General features: G+C 36.1%; 1 protein-coding gene across 5 annotated transcripts in view; it reads left to right on the forward strand.

Annotated features, from left to right (window-relative positions):
* NRG1 (neuregulin 1) overlaps window positions 1-20,873 on the forward strand; it is a 222,628-nt gene that overhangs the window by 55,475 nt on the left and 146,280 nt on the right. For all 5 annotated transcript variants that reach the window (XM_017857320.1, XM_017857327.1, XM_017857348.1 and 2 more), the window contains exons 3-5: window positions 706-827; window positions 9,658-9,708; window positions 11,950-12,000. In XM_017857320.1, coding sequence (XP_017712809.1) covers window positions 706-827; window positions 9,658-9,708; window positions 11,950-12,000 — 224 coding nt within the window. The remainder of the gene's footprint in view (window positions 1-705; window positions 828-9,657; window positions 9,709-11,949; window positions 12,001-20,873) is intronic.

The following is a 20,873-nucleotide window of genomic DNA, read 5'->3' on the forward strand; positions in this document are numbered from 1 at the left end:
AAAAAAAAAAAAAAAAAAAAAAAAAAAAAAAAAAAAGGTGAATGTTGATGTAATATTCAGAGTTTTATAAAACTGTGTGATAACGTTGCCCAGATATTTATTCCAGTATTAAGAATCTTTCATGTGGTACTATGCTCCCAGCAATGAGAATCTTAAGGAAAGAAAAATTCCCTTCCTTTTGGAATTGATAAATCCTCTTCATTCAAAATTAACATTATTCTTGATATTACTCTACTGGGAAGAAGAGCGCACAGTATTTTTTATCTATTCTAACTTTCAGTAAGTCCTTAAGAGACTTGTAGGAAATGACTTTATACATTTTCCTCTTCCTAAACCCTAGTGGCTGATGGCATTTGGATGTAGAAAACTAAGAAAATTTACCAATTAGGTTTAAAAATCTAAGGTATAACACAGTTATTGGTGATGATAAGGGAGTAAAAAGAAAAACTACAGAAGATTTCCTTTAAACTACTGATTTAGGTGATAAAATTAAGATGATATCCATGGTATAACTTAATGGATGCATCTTACTTTTACTCTAGGTAAAATCATGTGGTCAGATCAATGTAATGGAAGTTGTATTTTAACATATGTGTAAGGTGGGGAGAGGCAGTTTGAGAACTCTGAAAGCACAGAAAAGTATCTATTTATATTTACTGCATTTCTGTGATATATACTGACACCACTTTGGTCCTGATCTTATAGGAAGTCAGAGCTTCGCATTAGCAAAGCATCACTGGCTGATTCTGGAGAGTATATGTGCAAAGTGATCAGCAAATTAGGAAATGACAGTGCCTCTGCCAATATCACCATCGTGGATTCAAACGGTAAGAGATACCTACGGTATACTGTTCCTAAATCTCTAAGAAGAGTAATCGAGACATGTGGTAAGACTCATAATAGATTGGTATGTTAAATCTCATTGTGAACAAATTAAAAACAAATAAAGAAAACCAGGTGTTTCAAGGATTTTGTATGTCTTTCATAAATTTCTGTTCTCCATGAGATTATATAGACCTTAAATATACAGATATTTTTTACAAAAGGATTTGAACAAGGCCATGAATGGCAGAGATACATTGGATTGCTAAAAGATAGAGGTTATACAATTTTTTTAAGTTGGTCAGGGAGGGCAGTCAAGTCTTTGGCTCTCTGAGCAACAGAATACAGTTATATATATACATAGGATGTATATACACGATATGTATATATGCACATAAACAATATATGCATATTATATATGTATATATATACATATGCATATTATGTATATACATATAGGTATATAATATATACACATATAATATATACATACACATATAATATGCATATTATGTATTATATATGTATACGTATACATATATAATATGCATATATTCTGTGTGTGTGCAAAATATAGTCCTGACTCAATTCTGGCAATTTATTCCCATTACATCTGGCTCTAGGTGGTAGAAAGGCCATTAATTTTTTTAGGCCTATTAATTTTGAAATTAGGACCATTTTAGAGGCAATAAATTTCCTACTATGAAGAGGCTTCATTTTCAGCTTTCTTCAGAATAGTACCAGGCAATCCTTCTTAAACAAATGAATGACTTAGAGGTAAGAAGTACAATCTACCTCTGACAACTTCTCTGAGTTATTCCAGGAAAGTAAAAGAACCACAACTGATGGCTTTCTGTTTTGTACTAGCCTAATACTCCATGATTTGATGGAATCATCTATAGGAGCTGATGATGATGTTGATGACCTAGCAATGCTTCTTAATGCTTCTTTAAATCTTTTAGAATAATCAAATGCTATTTTAAAGTCTTTGGTGCTCCTCCCTCTCTCTCTCGCTCTCTCTCTTTCTCTCTTTCTTTCTCTCATTCTCTCTTTCTTTCTTTCTTGAATTATGGCACTTAACTATTGCCTTTACAAAATTTGTCATCTGTTGTAAAACCAAGCCTAATTGCGTGGCTTCTCAGTAGGAGATGAGAAAGATTCTGCATTTCAAGGGCAAGCGCTCTTAAAGTGATAGGGTAAAAATGCCAGGTCAGCACAGGTAGAGTAAAAGTAATTTTAAGGGTTAATTGTATGGGAGGCTGATGTAGTTTTTGCCACTTGATTCTTCTGTAACATACTAAGAAAGGGAGAAGGGAGATAAAAATAAGAAACAGGACTGGGAAAATTCAGGTTAATGCCTCATCCTCTCTGGACTTCTCAAGGATCTGTTCCATCACAGAGTAATCAAAGTTTATCACTTTCATTTTAAATATCTCCCTCTATAGAGAGTAAAGGAGAGCAGGGAAAAGGAATTTCCGTTAGGAGTCCCGTTTATTACAGTTCAAAATGTAAAACCATTTAAAATTTATATGGGTAAATATAGCATCACTTTATTTTTCAACCAGGGCAGGTTAAGCAATAGTAGTTTGCTAGTATTACTTTACCCCACGTGGAATTCTATAGGATGAAACACATGTTAAAAAATTAATTTTAATGGACTATTTTTTACTTTCTACTATAACCATTGTTTGAAGCTTGTTCTCCTCGGTTTGTCACTGGCTTGGTTCAGTGTGTCTCCTCATGGTTAATGCCATTCAGTTGTGATTTTTGACACTTGGATTTCATTTGTGTAGCTATACCACAAAGTCCCAGGAAAATAAAATTAAAGCTAGTGTCATAGTCTCACTGAGTGTCTACAGAAGTATTACATTGATTATTCCATGGTTTCTGATTTACAGGATTAAGCAATGAATTATTTATTACTCTATTATTCCTGGCAAAACCCCATAGAGTTCCTTTTTTATTAATTTGGGGTACTGAAAGTTTGATAATATGGCTTTTACATTTCTTACATAGGAAAAACAACTAATTCATTTTTTCCCACATTAATTCACTCAAGTCATGGTCTAGTGATCAAACTTGAATATATAGTGTTGACCAATTATAGGGTAGAGAAATGAAACTCGAGGTGTTTTTGATAATAAGTCCTTTTTACCTGGCAAGAATAAAGAGAAGTTTATGGAATATTTTAAGTAAGTCATTGTTAAACGACCCACAAAAATTCTTTCAGAAATAGGTTCTTATGGACTTATGTAATTAAAGCCTCTGAAGAAGAAGAATGAAGAGTCTCAATTGCAATGCAAGTTGGCCTTGTTTTTATTCTCTTCTTGGATGTTAGGAATAGATCATCCTTTGCCAACCCCTTCATTGTATTAAAAAAGAATAAAAGAGTTAGCATAGAAAACAGACTTATTCAGGATCAGTGATACTTAGCAAAAGGAGATATGAACCCAGTTTTTTTTTTTTTTTTTTTTTTTTACCACAGTGCAGTTCCATCTGTATCTGAAATGGTTTTTGTGTGTGTTTTGTTTTTCGTTTTTTGAGACAGGGTTTCACTCTGTCACCCAGGCTAGGGTACAGTGGTGTGATCTTGGCTCACTGCAACCTCTGCCACCTGGACTCAAAGGATCCTCCTACCTCAGCTCAAAAAAAAATTTTTTTTTTCTTTTTGAGATGGAATATTGCTATGTTATCCACTCTGGAACTCCTGGGTTCAACTGTTTTACCCACTGTGGAACCCCTGAGATCAGTAAGTCCACCCACCTTGAACTCCCAAAGTGCTGGGATTACAGGTGTGAGCCGCTGCACCCAGCCTTAGTCTGTATCTGACTATATGTTTGCAAATGTTTAAGTGAGATTCTTTTGCTTATAAAGAACAGAAGTTGAAGGAATGGTATGAGGCCTAAGGAGTGAGGGATTCTATGGCGAAGAACTAGAACTTCATTATAACTCAGCCTCAAGGAGATGGAATTGTATGCTGGGCATCTCTGGGAATTTAAGCAATGCGAGTTTGTGGTTTTTCTCTCTGGTGTTTCTAACTTTAATATGCTTCTGATACTTTTTTAACTTTTGGACTCTTTCCCACATCTTCTCACCTCTCCTACTTTCAAACTCTTCCTCTTTATAATTCCAGACTTTGACCTGTTTCTTGCCCCCACGGGGCCATATTCTTCATGGCACTTTCAGGCATTCTTTCAGCTTTAACCTCTATTGTATGATTGTTTCCTTGGTTCCCCAATGAAATTCCCCAGACCAAGAATCCTATTAGCAGAGTTGATTGTTCCATATTCATTAAAAGACCTAGAGAACTTACAAATTATCTGCTGTCTGGTCATACGTCCACTGCTACCTCAACTAGGGAGGGTGAAGCCAGAAACATAGCTGCCCAAAAGCTCCTCTCTTCAAATGCTGGGGATGGAGCATGCAGCTCACCTGGGCCTGTGGCTTGGCACCATGATTGACAAGGCCAGTTTCCTGTACCTTGGAGGAGATACGCTTTTTGCTCTGCACCTTAGAGTCCTAGTTATAGTGCATCCAGAAGGAAAATATGTGATCATCTTGATCCCTTATCCTCTTCCACTGCTATCTATGAATTTGCTATATTCTGTTCAATGCTTGGTTATCAAAGAAGCTTCATTTGGGTTCTGAGCTCTCCAGGGCTTAGATGCACTGCCTTTGTGTTGTCTCATTCCTGTCTTCCTAGGAATCAGGGCAGAGGTTGCACAGAAACACTTTTTCAGAGACAAAAAGGGCACGTTCTACTGGGGTTATAAATTGCCACACCACTGAACCGTGTCTTCCTAAATATAGGTATTTACCATTGACTTGGGCTGACAGAGAGTGGAATTCTAAGAATTCCTTTCCTTTCCCTTCCCTTCCCTTCCCTTCCCTTCCCTTCCCCTCTCCCCTTCCCCTCCCCCCCCCCCCCTCCCCATCCCCTCCCCCTCCCCTCCCCCTCCCTTCCCCCCCCTCCCCCCCCCCCTTTTTTTTTTATAAACGGTGTTTCGCAGTGTCATCCAGGCTGGAGTGCAGTGGCAGGATCTCGGCTCACTACAACCTCCAACTCCTGGGTTCAAGCAGTTCTCCTGCCTCAGCCTCTTGAGTAGCTGGGATTCCGGATACCCACCACCACACCCCAGCTAATTTTCGTACTTTTTGTAGAGACAAAGTTTTGCCATGTTGGCCATGCTGGTCTCTAACTCCTGACCTCAAATGATCTGCCCACATTGGATTCCCAAAGTGCTTGGATTACAGGTGTGAACCACCACACCTGGCCAAGAATGTATTGTTTCATTGGGGATTCTAGAAAAAAAAAGTTGTTAAAATAAGAACATGCTGTCAAACTATTACATTATGTAGAACTCCCCTTGAGATTTTAATTTATATTTTCTATGAACTATCAGTCACTTTATTAATTTCATTTTTTCACCTTTTCTATATATTTCCAAGAAGTTCATGGCTATAGTTTGAGAATTTCTATACAGGTTTCCTTGATGAATGATCCTTGTAGGTTGCTGCAATCTAATTATCCTAATTCTTTCCTATTCAAAGGATTCCTTGTGATTTACTTAAATTCTCACACAGTTACTTTTTATGTGTTCCAAGATGTTTAGAATATATTTTGATACAAGATTATAAGAGAGATGGGGAGGTTGGGGGAGACATTCGTAGGAGGCTGTTTGCTTTCTCCCCAGATGACCTTGCTGTTTAGTACGATGTTGAGTTCCATTAAGACAGCTATAATAATTATTAGAATAAAATTAGATCATAAAAGTCTTCTGCAATGAAACTCATTGTCTAGATCTATCCGGATTAGTGACTAAATATAAATGAAATGATTAAAAAATTAGGAAATTCCCCTTGAAACAGTGTATGCTTGAGTGTTAACAGTGGCCGTGCTTTTACTATTTTCAAGCACTTAGAAAATAATACAGTCAAGCATTTTGCCAACCAACATTTTAGAAATGTATGTGTTTTCTGTCTTTTCCAATGCCTTTCAACCCCTACTTTATTCAGAATTAGAGAAAGTGATTTATCATATAGTAGACATATATCAACCTATGCAATCTGCTAATTACTTCTGGGACAATGCAAAGCTTACAAAGACCAGTTGGGTTTTCATATAACAAAGAATTTCATAGGCAGTAACTATGTGATAACTTATGAGTGAATTCCTTTCATGAATTCATCTATGACAAAGGAAAAGGCCCACATACACTATATTTACACACCCTACACACTATATGTTCATTTGTATTTGTGGTTTATTTGACTCAGTCTGTATATAGGGAAACCTTGACTTAGCAATTAATTCTTAGCTAACAAGCTTTGTGAAAACTCCTGGGCTTTAGAGTAGGGAAGAGAATAATAGACTTTACTGGTTTCCAAATTAATTAAGTAATGCTTTCTTTTAAAAGATTAATATAGGAGAATATATAACTAATCAATCATATCTTCTCCTAAGTTTTCTTTTTTAATCAGAAGAAAAATTATTTGAGTGAGATTCAAGTTCCCACAGGAGCAATTGGGCTTGTAGCAATAAAATAGCTGTTTCATTTGAGATGAGCAGAAATATATTATTTTTATAAAATTTAATTAAATTATCAATTACGGCTTTTAAAAATGGACTCCTATGGGTAATAGGCTTAGCCTTACCCCCTCTCCCAAATTGATAATGATATTAGTAATTTCACGATATTGGTAAACAACCTGCAGTTACATTGAAAAGCACGTAAAATATGTTTTATAATTTGTTTAACAGTCTACATGTATGTTGTGTTATGTAGGATGCCCAGGAAGGCAAATACGTGAGAACAACATGAAAACAATAGGGTAGACTTGTCTGTTCAATGTATGGTATTCATCCTGTCACTACACCATTTATTAATTTCAAAATTTCTCCGTTGCCTTAGAGTAAGCATTCATTATGAACAGGAAGAATTCGGGTACTCAAAGATGTTCCTCAAGTCATCTTTATAACTGGTAATAAACAAGTGTGTCCGCTTTTAAATCTTTTAAAGAAATCACTTGATCAAAATTTTTGTATGTACAGCAGTGACCTGTAAGTTTAGAAAAACAAAGTCACATAAGTGAATGTTGAAATACACACAGACACATTTTAGGTATATTTGTATATACTGTATACAATGTGTATATGTGTATTTTGCTACATAATTACATTTAGTATGTTATGATCATGGTGAAATTGCAGACATGTTACATTCATAATAATTAGAAAAATTTCTTTCTAGAAGGTATCTTTGAGACCATGCAACTTTTTCCTGAGACCAGACCCAGTTTATTAAGAAAGAATTCAAACATTACAAATATACTAATGTTCCTTATGTTTACTTGCCTGATCAGCATAAGTTGCTCAGCTGTGTTCAGTTTCTGATAATTCTAAAACCTAATTAATTTGCACTAATGAAAGGACTGTCCTTTATAAATTAACAAATTTAATATACCAAATTACTATAGGAAAATATGTTGCTTAAATAAACATAATGAAGATTGCAGGATTTAATGCTTTTTTGAAAGTCTGTAAGTGTAATATAAAATTACTTTCAATTTACTTTTAACAAAAGGCTGTTTTCCAAATCTATAAATTCTACCCATAGCACACATAAAATGCTTGCTGAGTGGTTTTAATTAAAAGATTAACTTTCTTACTAGCAAGATTATGTTTAAAATGAAAACTCCTTTGGTGTAGAAGTATAGGTTAACTTTTGAGCTTGTATTTCCTCCAGGATTAATTCAGAAGGTTTGTATTTGAAACCATAATCATTAAAGATATTTTAAGGTCTCCAAGATAAATACCTAATATTAGGAAGAGGGGTTATTTTAAGTTGTCTCTGTGTAGCTGCGTCTCTGTGTAGAGGTTACAGTAGTAACCTCCTGTTCTGGTATTTTTATGTAACATTCAATTAAAAAATGAAACATTATGGTTAACCTTTCCTCTAATCTGTGGTATTTTTTGCTGGAGATAGAAAAGTTCTGATTTTTTTTTTGGAAGGTCACAGTGGATAGCTACTGAGTTTGTCAAAAATAAATTTGAAAGGAGTCTTGATATCCAAATTGGGATTGGGACTTTTGCCCAGCTCTAGTTGTGCACCTTGAGTTTACAACTTCATCTGGTTGTAATGTCATTGATGAATCCTGAAGGACAAGAGAAGGAAGCATCTCTCTTAGTGTGGGTCCTTTGTTTGGAAACATGGCCCTTCTAGGTATTTCTAGAGAAGGACACGCACTTTGAATCTCTAATATAGTTTCTCTAAGATTACATTTTCTCAAAGAAGAACAGTTTCATTTTCTGCAGCCCAAATTGAGAAAGCTTGTTGGAGCTGCTTCAGAAACAGATATCTTCATATTACCAATTCGGAATATCTTGTTTCTCGTCTGATGCTTGAGAAAATCCTGAGAAAATGATGTACCCTCACATACTAATTCCTTTCACTTAGTCCCATTTTTAGTGGATATAAGAGCCAGTGTAGGCAACTTTGATGTATTGAAACCAGTCTTACTCCTTGAATAGTTTGCCCTCTTAATCTGTGATTAGAGAGGATCATCCACTCTTAATTTACAGCAGAAAGACACATTTGGTCTTACTAAAGGTATATTGCTAATCACTTATTCTTAAACATTGCTGCTGAGTCTCACATGACTTTGTTTTCCTTTCAATTCCACAAAATCTTTTGTCCCTAGAGAAACTTCAGAGGTTGAAGAAATATTGCCACTTAAATTGATTCCACTTACCTACCAGACTAGTCCAATCTTGGAAACCCTAAATGGCTATATCTGTATTTAAAGATGATTATATTAGTAATAAACTTTTCTACTCCATGATTAACAGAATATTAATTTAAACATAAAATTGTATATGACCTGCTTAGGATTCTCAGTTATATCTCATAATTTTTTGTACAGTAGATAGTATCACAGTAGATTCAACTTATCTTTTGTCCTGGTTAGAAAATGTGAACTACCATTAAGTCATTTGGCAAGACTTATGACACAATGAAACTTGAATGATATGCATCATTGCATCTCTACATCTTTCCAGGCCTCATAAAACTGTGCCTTGCTAAAAGTGTTAGATTCTGCCAAACTGAAGCCCTTTTCACAAGAACTGAATATGGAATTAGACAATGTAACTACCCTGTATTCCATCATAAAGGCAGCAAGAAAACAAGTTCAAAGTTTGAATAAGACTATCATAATCTTAATGATAATGATGTATCCAGAAGTATACAGGTTGGGTTCATCCTTCATTTCTTTGGGGTGGGAACTGCATACTTACTGCCTGGGTAGCTGATATCTATCATATGATAAGGCACCTGTCTTCATTCTCACTGGCAATTTTAAATAGAGTTCAGTACCAGAATTTGATGTTTTTCACCAATCCTAATTAGAAACTTGGCTTACTTTTATTTTGAACAAAAATGTACTTGTTAAAGATCGTAACTTAAAAATTCTTACTATAGCTGGGTGATCTGATAGCTTTGACTTTCTTAGTTCCCCTATTTCGACTTTTCTTCCTGAGAAGCCTACTGCCTCTTTGACATAAATTCTTCCTCACTGACCCAAGTGGGGGCAGTGAATGCTTACTAATTATTCTAGCACAGCTGATTTTATGCTCTTTGCCTAAGAAAGGAGAACTATCAATTTGGACTGTCTTTCTGCATTTCTGTCTCTCTGTATGGTTAAAGCCTGGACTTTTCTCACTCCCTTGCAATACTTCCTTCCTTTATACTTACTTTTAGTTTGAAGGCAGGCTGTGGTACCTGCTCCCGGCCTCCTGCTTATATATCATAATGTCCTATCACCTTTTTTTTTCAGAGATCATCACTGGCATGCCAGCCTCAACTGAAGGAGCATATATGTCTTCAGGTAAGGAAAATAAGCCTGGCAAATTTTACTAACCAGAATGACAACCATAACTGCTGGCTGCTCCTTCTACTAATCAGAACCCCTTCTGCATCCAAACCTCTCAGCTGCTCTTGTTTTCTGCTTCAGTGTTTTTCTCAACCTTGTTCTGTCTTTTTGGATTTTACTTAAGGGAGGATGGTTCTTGCTGCATCTTCAAATTTAGGCCTGAGAAACATACATGAGTGAAAGAAATCTACATCTAGATGCAACTTAATGACATTAAGCAAGTAAAGGAGATATCTGAGTTACAAGCTCAGTTTTTATGTCTTTCCAGGTGCTTCTCTTAGTGCCTTCTACTCTTTTACCCCTCAGGGTATATTCCTGGATAATTTATCAACATCTGATCTGTGACCTTTAGGTTTGTAATGATCAGTTGTGGATCGCTAAACTTAAAAAAAAAAAGACTTACAGCCTGACATTTAAAAATGCTGTTGTCTTTTGTTTTTGTTGGTTTCTCACTTGCCTATAATATTTGCTGATAGCATTCATAGTCTGGGCAGATATTAGCAACTTAGAACCCAACTCTAGCAATGCATATATAACCACAATTCATTGATTTCTTCACAAGCTATGCATTTAATCAATCCTCTATGTATTTCATTTTTTAAAATTTTTCTTATTCTTTGTAATTCTATAATTAATAGAACCTTAGAACATTTAAAAATTAATCTTTATTTGGAAGAAAAATTTTGAACACCCAAGACTAGAAATTCATCCCAGAGGTACAATGGTAACTTGGTTTTGCCTGGTGCCTTTTCTTTTACAAAAAGTCTTACATTTCATTTGATAATCACCAATAAACTTGTGAAACAAGGACATCATTTTTCCTCCATTTACAGATGAGAAAACTGAAGCATTAGCAAATGTAAGTCATTATATCTCAGGAAGTAGAAGAGAAGGTACTTCAAGTTTCAAATATTCTTTTGTATCACATTTAATATTTTAGCTTCATTAAGGTTTTCATTATGGCTGGGTATCCTTGTTGAAACTATAGAATGACCTATAAATCAACATGCCTTTTTCCATCTTACCTTCATTGGTTTCCTCTTCCCTTCTTGTTTAAAACCATGAAAGCTAAACATCTCTGTATCCTAGACTACTTTAGCTATACTTAGGGCATATTCATGTGTCATTACTAAGATATAAGTGTATGTGTGTTGTGGAATGGTATCATCCTGGAGTCTAAGAGGTTGTTACTCTTCTGAGAGAAGGAAGGAAGGAAAAGAGAGGGAAAGAGAGAGAGAAAAAATAAATCAAATATTCTGAATTTCTTCACCTTTCATCTACACGTTTCTGTAATATAGGGATTTCATTATATGTGACTCCAGTAAATGCCATTAGGAAAAAAGAGCTTTTACATTTATATGGAACTTGTCTTGGGAAATTGACTATAACTATTATTTCTTAATATGTGACTTGAATCTTGTTAACTTTCTGGCTGTTGACTTTCAATCCTTCTTTGATACTAAGACTTCTTTGTTTCTTACTAATGAAAACCCATCCGTTCCATGCTTTTTTCTGCATGAGTCATATTTTTCATTCTCTCTGTACTTGACTACTGTTTTTTCTTCTTTTATCTTTGCTACCTAAGAAAAGCTTGCTACTAGATATCCTCAACTATTGTATGATTTATTTAATTAGCATGGTTTGTTTGATTCTAATGTAATAACTCTATTGCTCTAGCAGACTTTGCATGGACTTCAGCACTTTCTGGTCAGGATGTTTATGCAGATCCAAGTTGCCTGGAAATACTCTCAATCTTGTTTGTTTATTTATTTGGCATGCATGAAAGTTGGCTTTCATTCTCTTGGAATCCAGGGGCTGTTCCCTTTGGTTTCATGTTTTCTAAAAATCAAGACCACACCTAAAAGAAAGTATTTTCTATCTCACCCTGTGGTGTGGATCTCTTCGGAGTAGTCTATCTTGGGAGTTCAGATAATGCTTGGTGTGTGGGATATTCTTACAGATGGATTGACTCCATTTTCATCCCTTTTAAAAGTCTTCGGGTCTAGACTATGGAAATATTCCTTTGTGGTCTTTGAGTACTGCATATATCTTCTGACTTATAAATGCTTCAGCTTCTCTGTTGCACTGTGTTCTAGTACTCTTTTACTAGGTGATACCCAAGCCTGGCAATTTTCTAATTTAAGAGTCCAAGCAGCATGACTCAGTAAAACCTCATTCCACTTTTATGTTTTATAGAGTCTCCCATTAGAATATCAGTATCAACAGAAGGAGCAAATACTTCTTCATGTAAGTATACTTACATATTCTGTTCACTGGTTTTTAACCCAAGACACTATCTGCTTTGGAAGGTCATGTTCACGTCTATCCTCTGCCCCTATTAAGGGCCAGAGTATTGAGTTTGGCAACAGTTGGTATTTGCTATTTGGAGTAGAAATGGCCTCCTAATATGCTCAAGGACAACTAGACATCTTGTCCTCCCAGTATACATAAGAATATTAAAATATACCACAAATGTATTAGTTTTAGGGTAATCTGGTGGCTTTGAATATTGAAAAATTATTGCACAGTTCTGAGGCTTAATTCCTGGCAAGCAATAGAGCACATTGTGTGTCTTTTCAGCTTGTCTGGATGCCTTCAGCAACTGCCTGAGGCATGATACCCAGCTGTTTGGAGCCTCTGTTCCAAAACTTCTTTGTTCTCATATAAAGTCAGCTGTGATGGAGTAAGAAAACTATATATAGATGCCCTTAATTCAAATTTGATAACAAGTAACTAATTATGAAAATGTTTGAAAGCAAGTCCCTAGATAAGATCTCAGATTAGTTTTCATCCATTTAATGTGAAATGGGCTTTGTGCTTGTGGACTTCTATAACTGTTAGATTGACTGGGATTTTGTGCTATGTCAGGGGAACTTAAAGATATTAGCAAGGACTATCATAAAGAATTTTTGATACTTATAATTTGAGAATATCATTGTATTAAATTCTGATACTCAACAGGGGAGTTTATCAAACCTTGAAAATTAAACTTATAACTGCAGTCTTTCTCTTCCTTATTTTAGCTCCTTATTTAAAGCATTTTTCAGTTTGATAAGCTCTTCAATAAATAGATGTTCCTAGTTATTCTATTTCAATCTGGGGAGTGTGTTGAAGAAACCGTTTCCTTTTGCTCTCAGCAGGGTAGGAAAACTCATGAAAAGAAAGTCTGTCCTTTTGGCAATTTAAGTTGTTTTGTCAATCTGTTTGAATAAATCCTGTTTGATGTTACAGCCTTTCCCTCCAGGTTGGTGGTACTAGAACTGTAACTATATGGTATAAAATTATATTTTATTGTGTGAATTATGGTGTTTTGCCTATATTTTAACTACATAAAGCTTCATTTAGCTGGATTGATGGCAATAGCCTAGTGAGATCAAACAGGAAATGAAATGCTAGAAAGGGCTAAATTAGTTTCCTACGTGTTCCAAGGGCTCTCATCATATCCTCCAAAATGATCATTTCTGCTGGTGAATTTGTGCTATTTGTTTTATAATTCTACTTATAAAAAGATTAGTGTAATTGTATGGATTTTATATAGCTAGCATTAAGGAATCATATTGAACTTTTTTTTAAGTGTTTATTCTACAGAAGCAAATACTAGGTTTTTCTTTTTTGGCATTTTGTCTGGAAATAGTTTCTCTCCTGTGCAATTCATTGAATAAAGTTATTGAAATTCTCATAATCCTTAAGCATATCTGAGCAGTTTGGGAATGTAAAAAAATACTTCTTTTGGTTTTCCTGAGCTTTGGGGAAGTGAAATGAATCTCTCAGTTTACGTTTCTATTCATTGCGTTATCATTGAGAGAGAAGTAATTATGAAATCTGACTCCGTTCCCTAACTCTGAGCAGAATTAGTTTTTGATATTTGGCAATGGTTTAACACTAAGAAGGGAAGCTTTGTGTACCATGATATTAAAATATTTCAATGTGCCGTTTTCACACGTCACTCACCCCAGGTCATGGTAAGTTCTCAGTAAATATGGTTGAATTGATTCATGAATCCATTTTTTTGTGGAACTTAATTTTATTAGAAGAATATCAACAATGAATATAATAAACTAATTACATGATATATTAGAAGGTGCTATGTAGTCCAAAAATGAGAAACCGTGGAGAAGGGGAGGGGATAAGGAGAGTTGAGACTTGTGATTTTTATTGGGTTGATCTAGGTAAGTCTCATTAAATTGTTGATATTTGAACAAAAAGTAGAAAGAAGTGAAGGGTTAACTTTGTAAACATCTAGAGAAACTGGCTGGGCATGGTGGCTCATGCCTGTAATCCTAGCATTTTGGGAGGCCAAGGCGGGAAGATTGCTTGAGTCCAAGAGTTTGAGGCCAGTCTGGGTAACATTAGTCAGACCTCTGCTCTATAGAACATTGAAAAATCAGCTGAACTTGGTGGCATGCACCTGTAGTCCCACCTTCTTGGGAGGCTGAGGTGGGAGGATAACTTGAACTCAGGAGGTTGAGTCTGCAGTGAGCTATGATTGTGCCACTGCAAGCCAGTCTGGGTGACAGAGTGAGACTCTGTTTCAAGAAAAACAGATGAACAAACAAACAAAAAACAAAGAAACATCGGGGAAACTGTATTTAGACAAAGAACAGCCTGTGTAAAGGCCCTTAGGCAAGAGCATGGCTCATGTGCCCTGTAGGGGAACCATAAGGAGCCCTGTGGGGTTGGAGTAGAAGAAACAAAGGGATGAAATATAGGAGATGAGGGTCACAAACCCAGGAGCCAGAGCATGTAGTGACTTGTAGGCCATTGTCAGGACATTGGTGTTTAGTGGAATCACCCTGGCTCCTGTATGAAGAATGACTCACTGGGAGAAAAGGTAGAATCCAGGATGCCAGTTAGGTGCCTTTTGCTGACAGCATAGTGGCCTGGCCCAGGCTGGTAGCAGCAGAGGTAGCAAAAAATAGTCTATAATAGTTTGAAAGTCAAGCCAGCAGGATTCCCTAACCAACTGAATATAAGGTGTTAGAGAAAGAGAAAAGCCATAGGTGAAACAAAGGCTGCTTCTGTTTTTGTGTTTTAACTTTTGGTGTTTCGTTTTATTTTCTCCTTTAGCTTTTTCATTATACTTCTTCATATTAACTATCGTTTTACTTGTTTCTTTATAAGTACAATATGCATTTTTTACTAATCCTAGTGTATTTTTTAAAATTTTAGATTCAGTGGGTACATTGGCAAGTTTGTTACATTTTTTAATCTCATGAAAATATGCTCTTCAATTTGAATATATAAACCAATCATGGCAGAAACCAGGTCCAGTCTTAGTTACAATAACGAAAATAGCATGAAGCACACAGTCCATTTCAAGGCAGCCACACACAGAACTTGCATTGCAGGGAACAGCTGTGAGGTACAAATATCTCCATTTAGTAAAGGCTGAAGGTGAACCTTGAAGAGTCAGCGATAACAATAAGCCAGACTCAAAAATGCAAAATAGATTTAAAAAAGTCAAAGGCCTCAGAAAAGTTTGCCTGGTCAAAAATAATCAGCCTCAAAGAATAGATTTCTTTTCACTTTTTTTTAGCCGCAAGGAGATGCTAGTAAATTCCTGTATTTGAAAGGCGAACTCTGCTTTTCTAATGTGATTGTGCCTGTACAGGCTACATTCTTTGAACTAATGACACTGGTGTTTTCTAAAGTAAATGTTGAAAAGCCTCTCTGAAGTAGTATGGATTCAGCAAACATTTTATGTATTAAACAGTTCTCTACAATTTGGAGGTCAGTGTAAAACAGAGGAGGCTTTTAGAGCAAACAGATACAGGCAGAGGAGATGGATCTGACTTCGCAGCCCCCAAAGTTCCCTTTTCTCCTCTGTAACTCATGTTGGATTAGAAAAAAATAAAAAAGGGCAGGCATGGTGGCTCATGCCTGTAATCCCAGCACTTTAAGAGGCCAGAGTAGGAGGATAGCTTGACGCCAGGAGTTCGAGACCAGTCTGGGCAACACATTGAGACCTCGTCTCTACAAAAAATAAAGAAATTAGCCAGGCCTAGTGACGGCCCTGAAATCTCAGCTACTTGGGAGGCTGAGGTGGGAGGATCACTTGAGCCCAGGAGTTTGATGCTGTCCTAAGTTATGGTTGAACCTCTGCACTCCAACCTGGGCAACAGAGCGAGACCTTATCTCTCTTAAAATAAAAACAAACAAACAAAACAAGAAAGAAAGAAAAGAAAAAAAAGAAGAAAATAAAAGTCACTCACCTACCCATCTACCTACTTAATGTATTATAAGCATTTTTCTCATGTCTTTAAATACCAATCAGAAATATATTTTATAGGTCACTGTAACAATAAAGAAATCATTCTTGACTGGAGGTTTTAAGGGATTTTCATTTCCAAACACATGATCAGTTTTGCCCCTTTCTATTTATTTTTTCCTACTACTTGTAAATATTGGTGAAATATCAAAGTTCTTAGTCCTTCCCTTTGTGAAACAGTGTTTACTAGTCAATTTTTTGAAATTGGAAACTTCCATTGTTCATTCACTAGTTTAGAGTTAATTATAATTTTTAAGTTATTTATACTAGTCTCCTGATAAAGATAAACATTGTTATTTTCTTTGTTTTCTTCTGTTTTTTGTAAATGAGGCATCTGTGACTAAAAACTTGTAAGTAATTGCCTAAATGAGTTTTCTATTACAGATAAGTGACAAGTTTTAGAAGAACTTGAACCTTACGAAACAGTCAATAGGACTATCTTGTTGCTCCTTTTATAGAATCAGCAGAAGTAAATTGATTGTTTAGAACAAGCCTTAATGACTTCTTCTGGAGGTGCCAGCTGCCAGTGACCCCATTTTGCAGACAATTCTGTTGAATACCATAAAAAATTGTTATACCAACCACTTTGCTGAATTAAGCACCATCCATTCCAATTTAATACATAAATGAGGAAAACAAAACGGAACATCTAACAAATAGTAATAGGAAAGAAAATCAAGATAAATCCCTGGAAAATAGTTGAAGTGGTTATATCTGTGTCAAATATGAATAATAGCAAACATTTATTGAAGGCCTACTGTGTGCCAAGTGCTGTGCTAGATGTTTTACGTGGATGATGGCTCATGGTTATCGTAAAAACTTATTACACTGTACAGATGAAACTGATATATGTTGTCCAAAGTCACACAGCAGCATTTAACCCCAGATAATACAGTAGCCTGCTATATCACGTAAGGTTTTGCTGCCTCAGAGAAAAAGTCCTTACTATTGAAAGAAATGGGATTCTGTGAGGGGATTGAAAAGTAGCCTTTGGCACAAAGTTTATTGGGAGTATATGTGGTAGATTAAAGTAAATGACTTGTCTGGGGCCAGTTGTACCCATATGATCTTCATGTTACACATCAAAGCATGGAGGGCGAATGAAATGGGAAGAGCACAAATGCTGAGTGGATTCAATAATGCTGAGGACAACAGCCGTGGCTCATGCTTGTAATCCCAGCATTTTGGGAGGCCATAGTGGGAGGATTGCTTGAGCAAATTGGTCATTTGAGCCCAAGAGATTGAGGTTTCAGTAAGCCATGATCTCACCACTGCACTCCAGCCTGGGCAACAGAGACCCTGTCTCAAAAATAATAAAACAAATAAATTCTGGTGCTGCTAATTACGGTATAATTTTAAACAAATTGTGTAACTTCCCTGAGACTCAGTTTTGTCTCTCTTCTCCTCTCTTCTCCTCTCCTCTCCTCTCCTCTCCTCTCCTCTTTTCTTTTCTTCCCTTTTCATTTCTTTTTTCTTCTTTTGACAGGGTTTCTCTCTGTTACCCGGGCTGGAGTGCAGCAGTGCAATCATGGCTCATTACAACCTTGACCTCCTGGGCTCAAGCCATCTTCCTACCTCAGCCTCCCTAGTGGCTGGGACTACATGCGTGTGCCACCACACCTGAGTGATTTTTTTAGAGACAGGGTTTCACCATGTTGCCCACACAGCTACCAAACTCCTGGGCTCAAGTGATTCACCATCTCAGCCTACCAAAGTGTTGGAATTGCAGGCATAAGCCACCATGCCCGGCCTGATATTCAGTTTCTAGGTCGGAGGAACCCTATTTATTTTAAACATATATTGGAAAGTCTAATGTGAGAAAATGCATGTAAATCATTTAGCACAACTTTGCTTTAAGGTGGTCCCTTCATGTATGGAAGAGAGCTAGTGTGTGGAAAAGTGACATGGCTCTAAAAAGAAAATAAAAGTCAGAGAGTCTCTGCATCTTACTTCAACAATGTTGGAAGATGCCCTTATTGTTGGAGAAGGAATCAAGTTTATGATTTTAGTGTAAGTGATGGTGCTGACAGTTCTTTGCCAGGAAATCACTATGTCTTTTCAAAATATTATATATTCTCGGCTAAGGCTTCATTTTAAAAGAACTTATCCAGGAAGTCTTCTTTGAAATCTCTGAATGAAATGAACAATTCAGTTTTTAATTTGGCACCTAAAAAAACTAGCTGAAGGAAAAGAATGTCTTTGCAGAGACATTTCTGTCATAATGAGATAGAACAGTTTCACTTGGGAATGGCACACTAATATGTATTGATTAGATTCGACCAGATCTGGGTGGTCCATTGCTGAAATTTAGACCCATGACTCTTACATTCCACCCTCAGTTGTAACTGACTTACCTGCTTTTATGGTAGAAAAAACTTCTGGGAGCTTAGCTAAATGATTCTCAGCTGGAAAAAGGCCATTTCAATTTCAGATCTTTATTGGTCATAACATGTGAACCTCTCCTGCCACTGCTGGAGAGCTACTTTTAATTGAATGCAAATTGTGTTTTCAGATCTCTATAAACATGGCATTTTTCGTGGGTTGGTGGCTCTGCCCAATGTGGAGAATGACAAATTGTCATGCATCATATAGCAATAAAATAATAATTCAAAAAGAAAATTGCCCTACTGGTATTACCTCATCTGTTTGGTTGAGTGGAGAGTTAATTACAGATTTTGGGAATACTAGAGTGACTTGGTACAAGAGTTGGGGCTCGTATATTATAGCCATTCATATGTGCAAGCAAGTTACTGCCTTCACGATCAGTTCATTTATTCTGTACATGAATATATCTTATTTTTCTTTCTTTTTTTTTTTAACAATAGTGCTTGCAAGTATAATTTGTTTCTTCGCTTCTGCCTTTGCCCTTTCTAAAGTCCTTCACTGTCTGTCATTGCATTCCACCAATGGAGAAGAGAATCTAAAAAGTTTTGATTAAGCTTTGACCTTTTGTATTTGGTTGAAATTAACGCTTTACAGAATTATTCTTTTGGACTGTAAAATACGTGTGTGTGTGTGTAAGTATGTGTATGATATATGTATATATACACACATATATGTGTGTGTATATATATATATCATTGATACTTGTATCATACTTTACATTTTATAAGGCATATTTTCTTATTTTGAGTCATTTATTTATACAACTCACTGGCTTAGATTTCATCCCATGGATGAGGGACTTGACGTTCAGAAATGTGTGACTTGTCCAAAGTCAAAGAACAAATAGGTAGTTCTAAAAAGAAGACAAATTCTACTCCTCCAAACAGCACATTTTAGGGAAGAATCTGATTGGCCCTGATTGGATCATGTCTGACCCTAAAATACTGCATCCAGGGAGATTAATGACTCCAGCTGAGTAGGGGCTAGGGCACGTATCCACTGCTGTGTGTGTTGGGGTTAGTGAGGGCAGATGGGCTCAGCCCCATGGGAACCACGTGGTGTAGGATCATTACAGAGAGGAGAGTTCCGTAGCAAAAGCAGGGAAAAGTGAGCTAGACAGGAAAACAACAACACAATCATTGACAACTGATGAGCAAATGACCTTAGAAAAATCAGAAAATAGGTATTAGTAACAGAATTGTAAAGGAAAATTAAAAATAGGTGTTGTTGAAAATTGTGTTTCATTGGGCAGACAAAACTAAGCGGGATGAGCAATCTGAAGAAAATAATAAGCTGGAAGACTGAATATAATTGCAGTATCATTTTTTAAAAGACTCATTAGTACCTAGGAGCCATTATAATTACTCTTAACAGTGCCCTCTTTTTAACCCAGGAAATTCTGCCTTTTGAAAGAAAGTAGAAAAACGTAGAGAAATGAGTTACAGTTTTGAAATTAGAATGCATGGGAAACATTTTGAAATCTGTAAAATATTCTAACTTTGATGAGAAAAGTCAGAGTACTTGATATGGATCCTTAAAAAAAAAAATGATTAAAGAGATTTTGAAAATTGCTAGTTTCTTTTACCAGAGTAATTGTATGTTGATTAGGGTTTGCGTGTTTTCATTTTCAATTTGGAAAGAAAAGAGCATGCTTAGCCCATTCCATTTAATATTGTATAGAAAACTCACCAGGTCTTTTCCTGTTGTGAGATAACACTGATTGAGGTTTTATCAGACTTGCAGACATCACCATTTAAACCTAAACGAAATAACAACTCTGCTAGTTCATCTGTGGGCGTCTTCCACTTTTCTCTGTCCCACTCTTGTTATAATGCATCTCCCATACAAGCTGTGAATACTTAATTCATTTCTCTAATAAAGGTGCTGTGTATACATAGTTCAGCTAATCATCAAAAGTGCCGGAATGGCACTTTTCATTTTATCTCTCAGTCTACCAAAGGTCAGCAAACTCTCAAAAACCAATTAATTGGGTCACTGTGGGTTCGAGCCTAGAGCTGTGCTCATTTTTATTCAAGTCCATAACTATCTCTGATTTCAGGTTGGTGTTTAGGTTGAATTTATCCATCAACGATGGACTCTTGATGTGTTCTTTGCTGAGGTATTCTAGCACTACCTCTTGAGTGAATACCAAGCTTTAAAGAGCTTTTTAAGAAATGTCAGAAGGAAAGGGCGAGAGAGAGAGAATGCCTGGCTTTGTGAAATGTTGCAGGAATTTGTATTTGTAATTATCAAAAATTTAATCAGTCTTTCCTTTAACTTTTTAAAGAAATTTTGGACTATTCTCATTATTTCGATGGTAAGAAAAGCAAAATATAGATAGGGATAGGCTAAGTGACACTTGAAGTCAAATAGCAAGTAAGTGGTGAATGTAGGTGAATTAAAATTGGATGGTCCTATTTTTGCTCTTTGATCCTTAGGTCACTGAAAACTTTTCCTCTCTCTCTCT

This window comes from Rhinopithecus bieti, unplaced genomic scaffold (assembly GCF_001698545.2).
Source record: "Rhinopithecus bieti isolate Rb0 unplaced genomic scaffold, ASM169854v2 scaffold_2077, whole genome shotgun sequence".
NCBI classification, from domain to species: domain Eukaryota; kingdom Metazoa; phylum Chordata; class Mammalia; order Primates; family Cercopithecidae; genus Rhinopithecus; species Rhinopithecus bieti.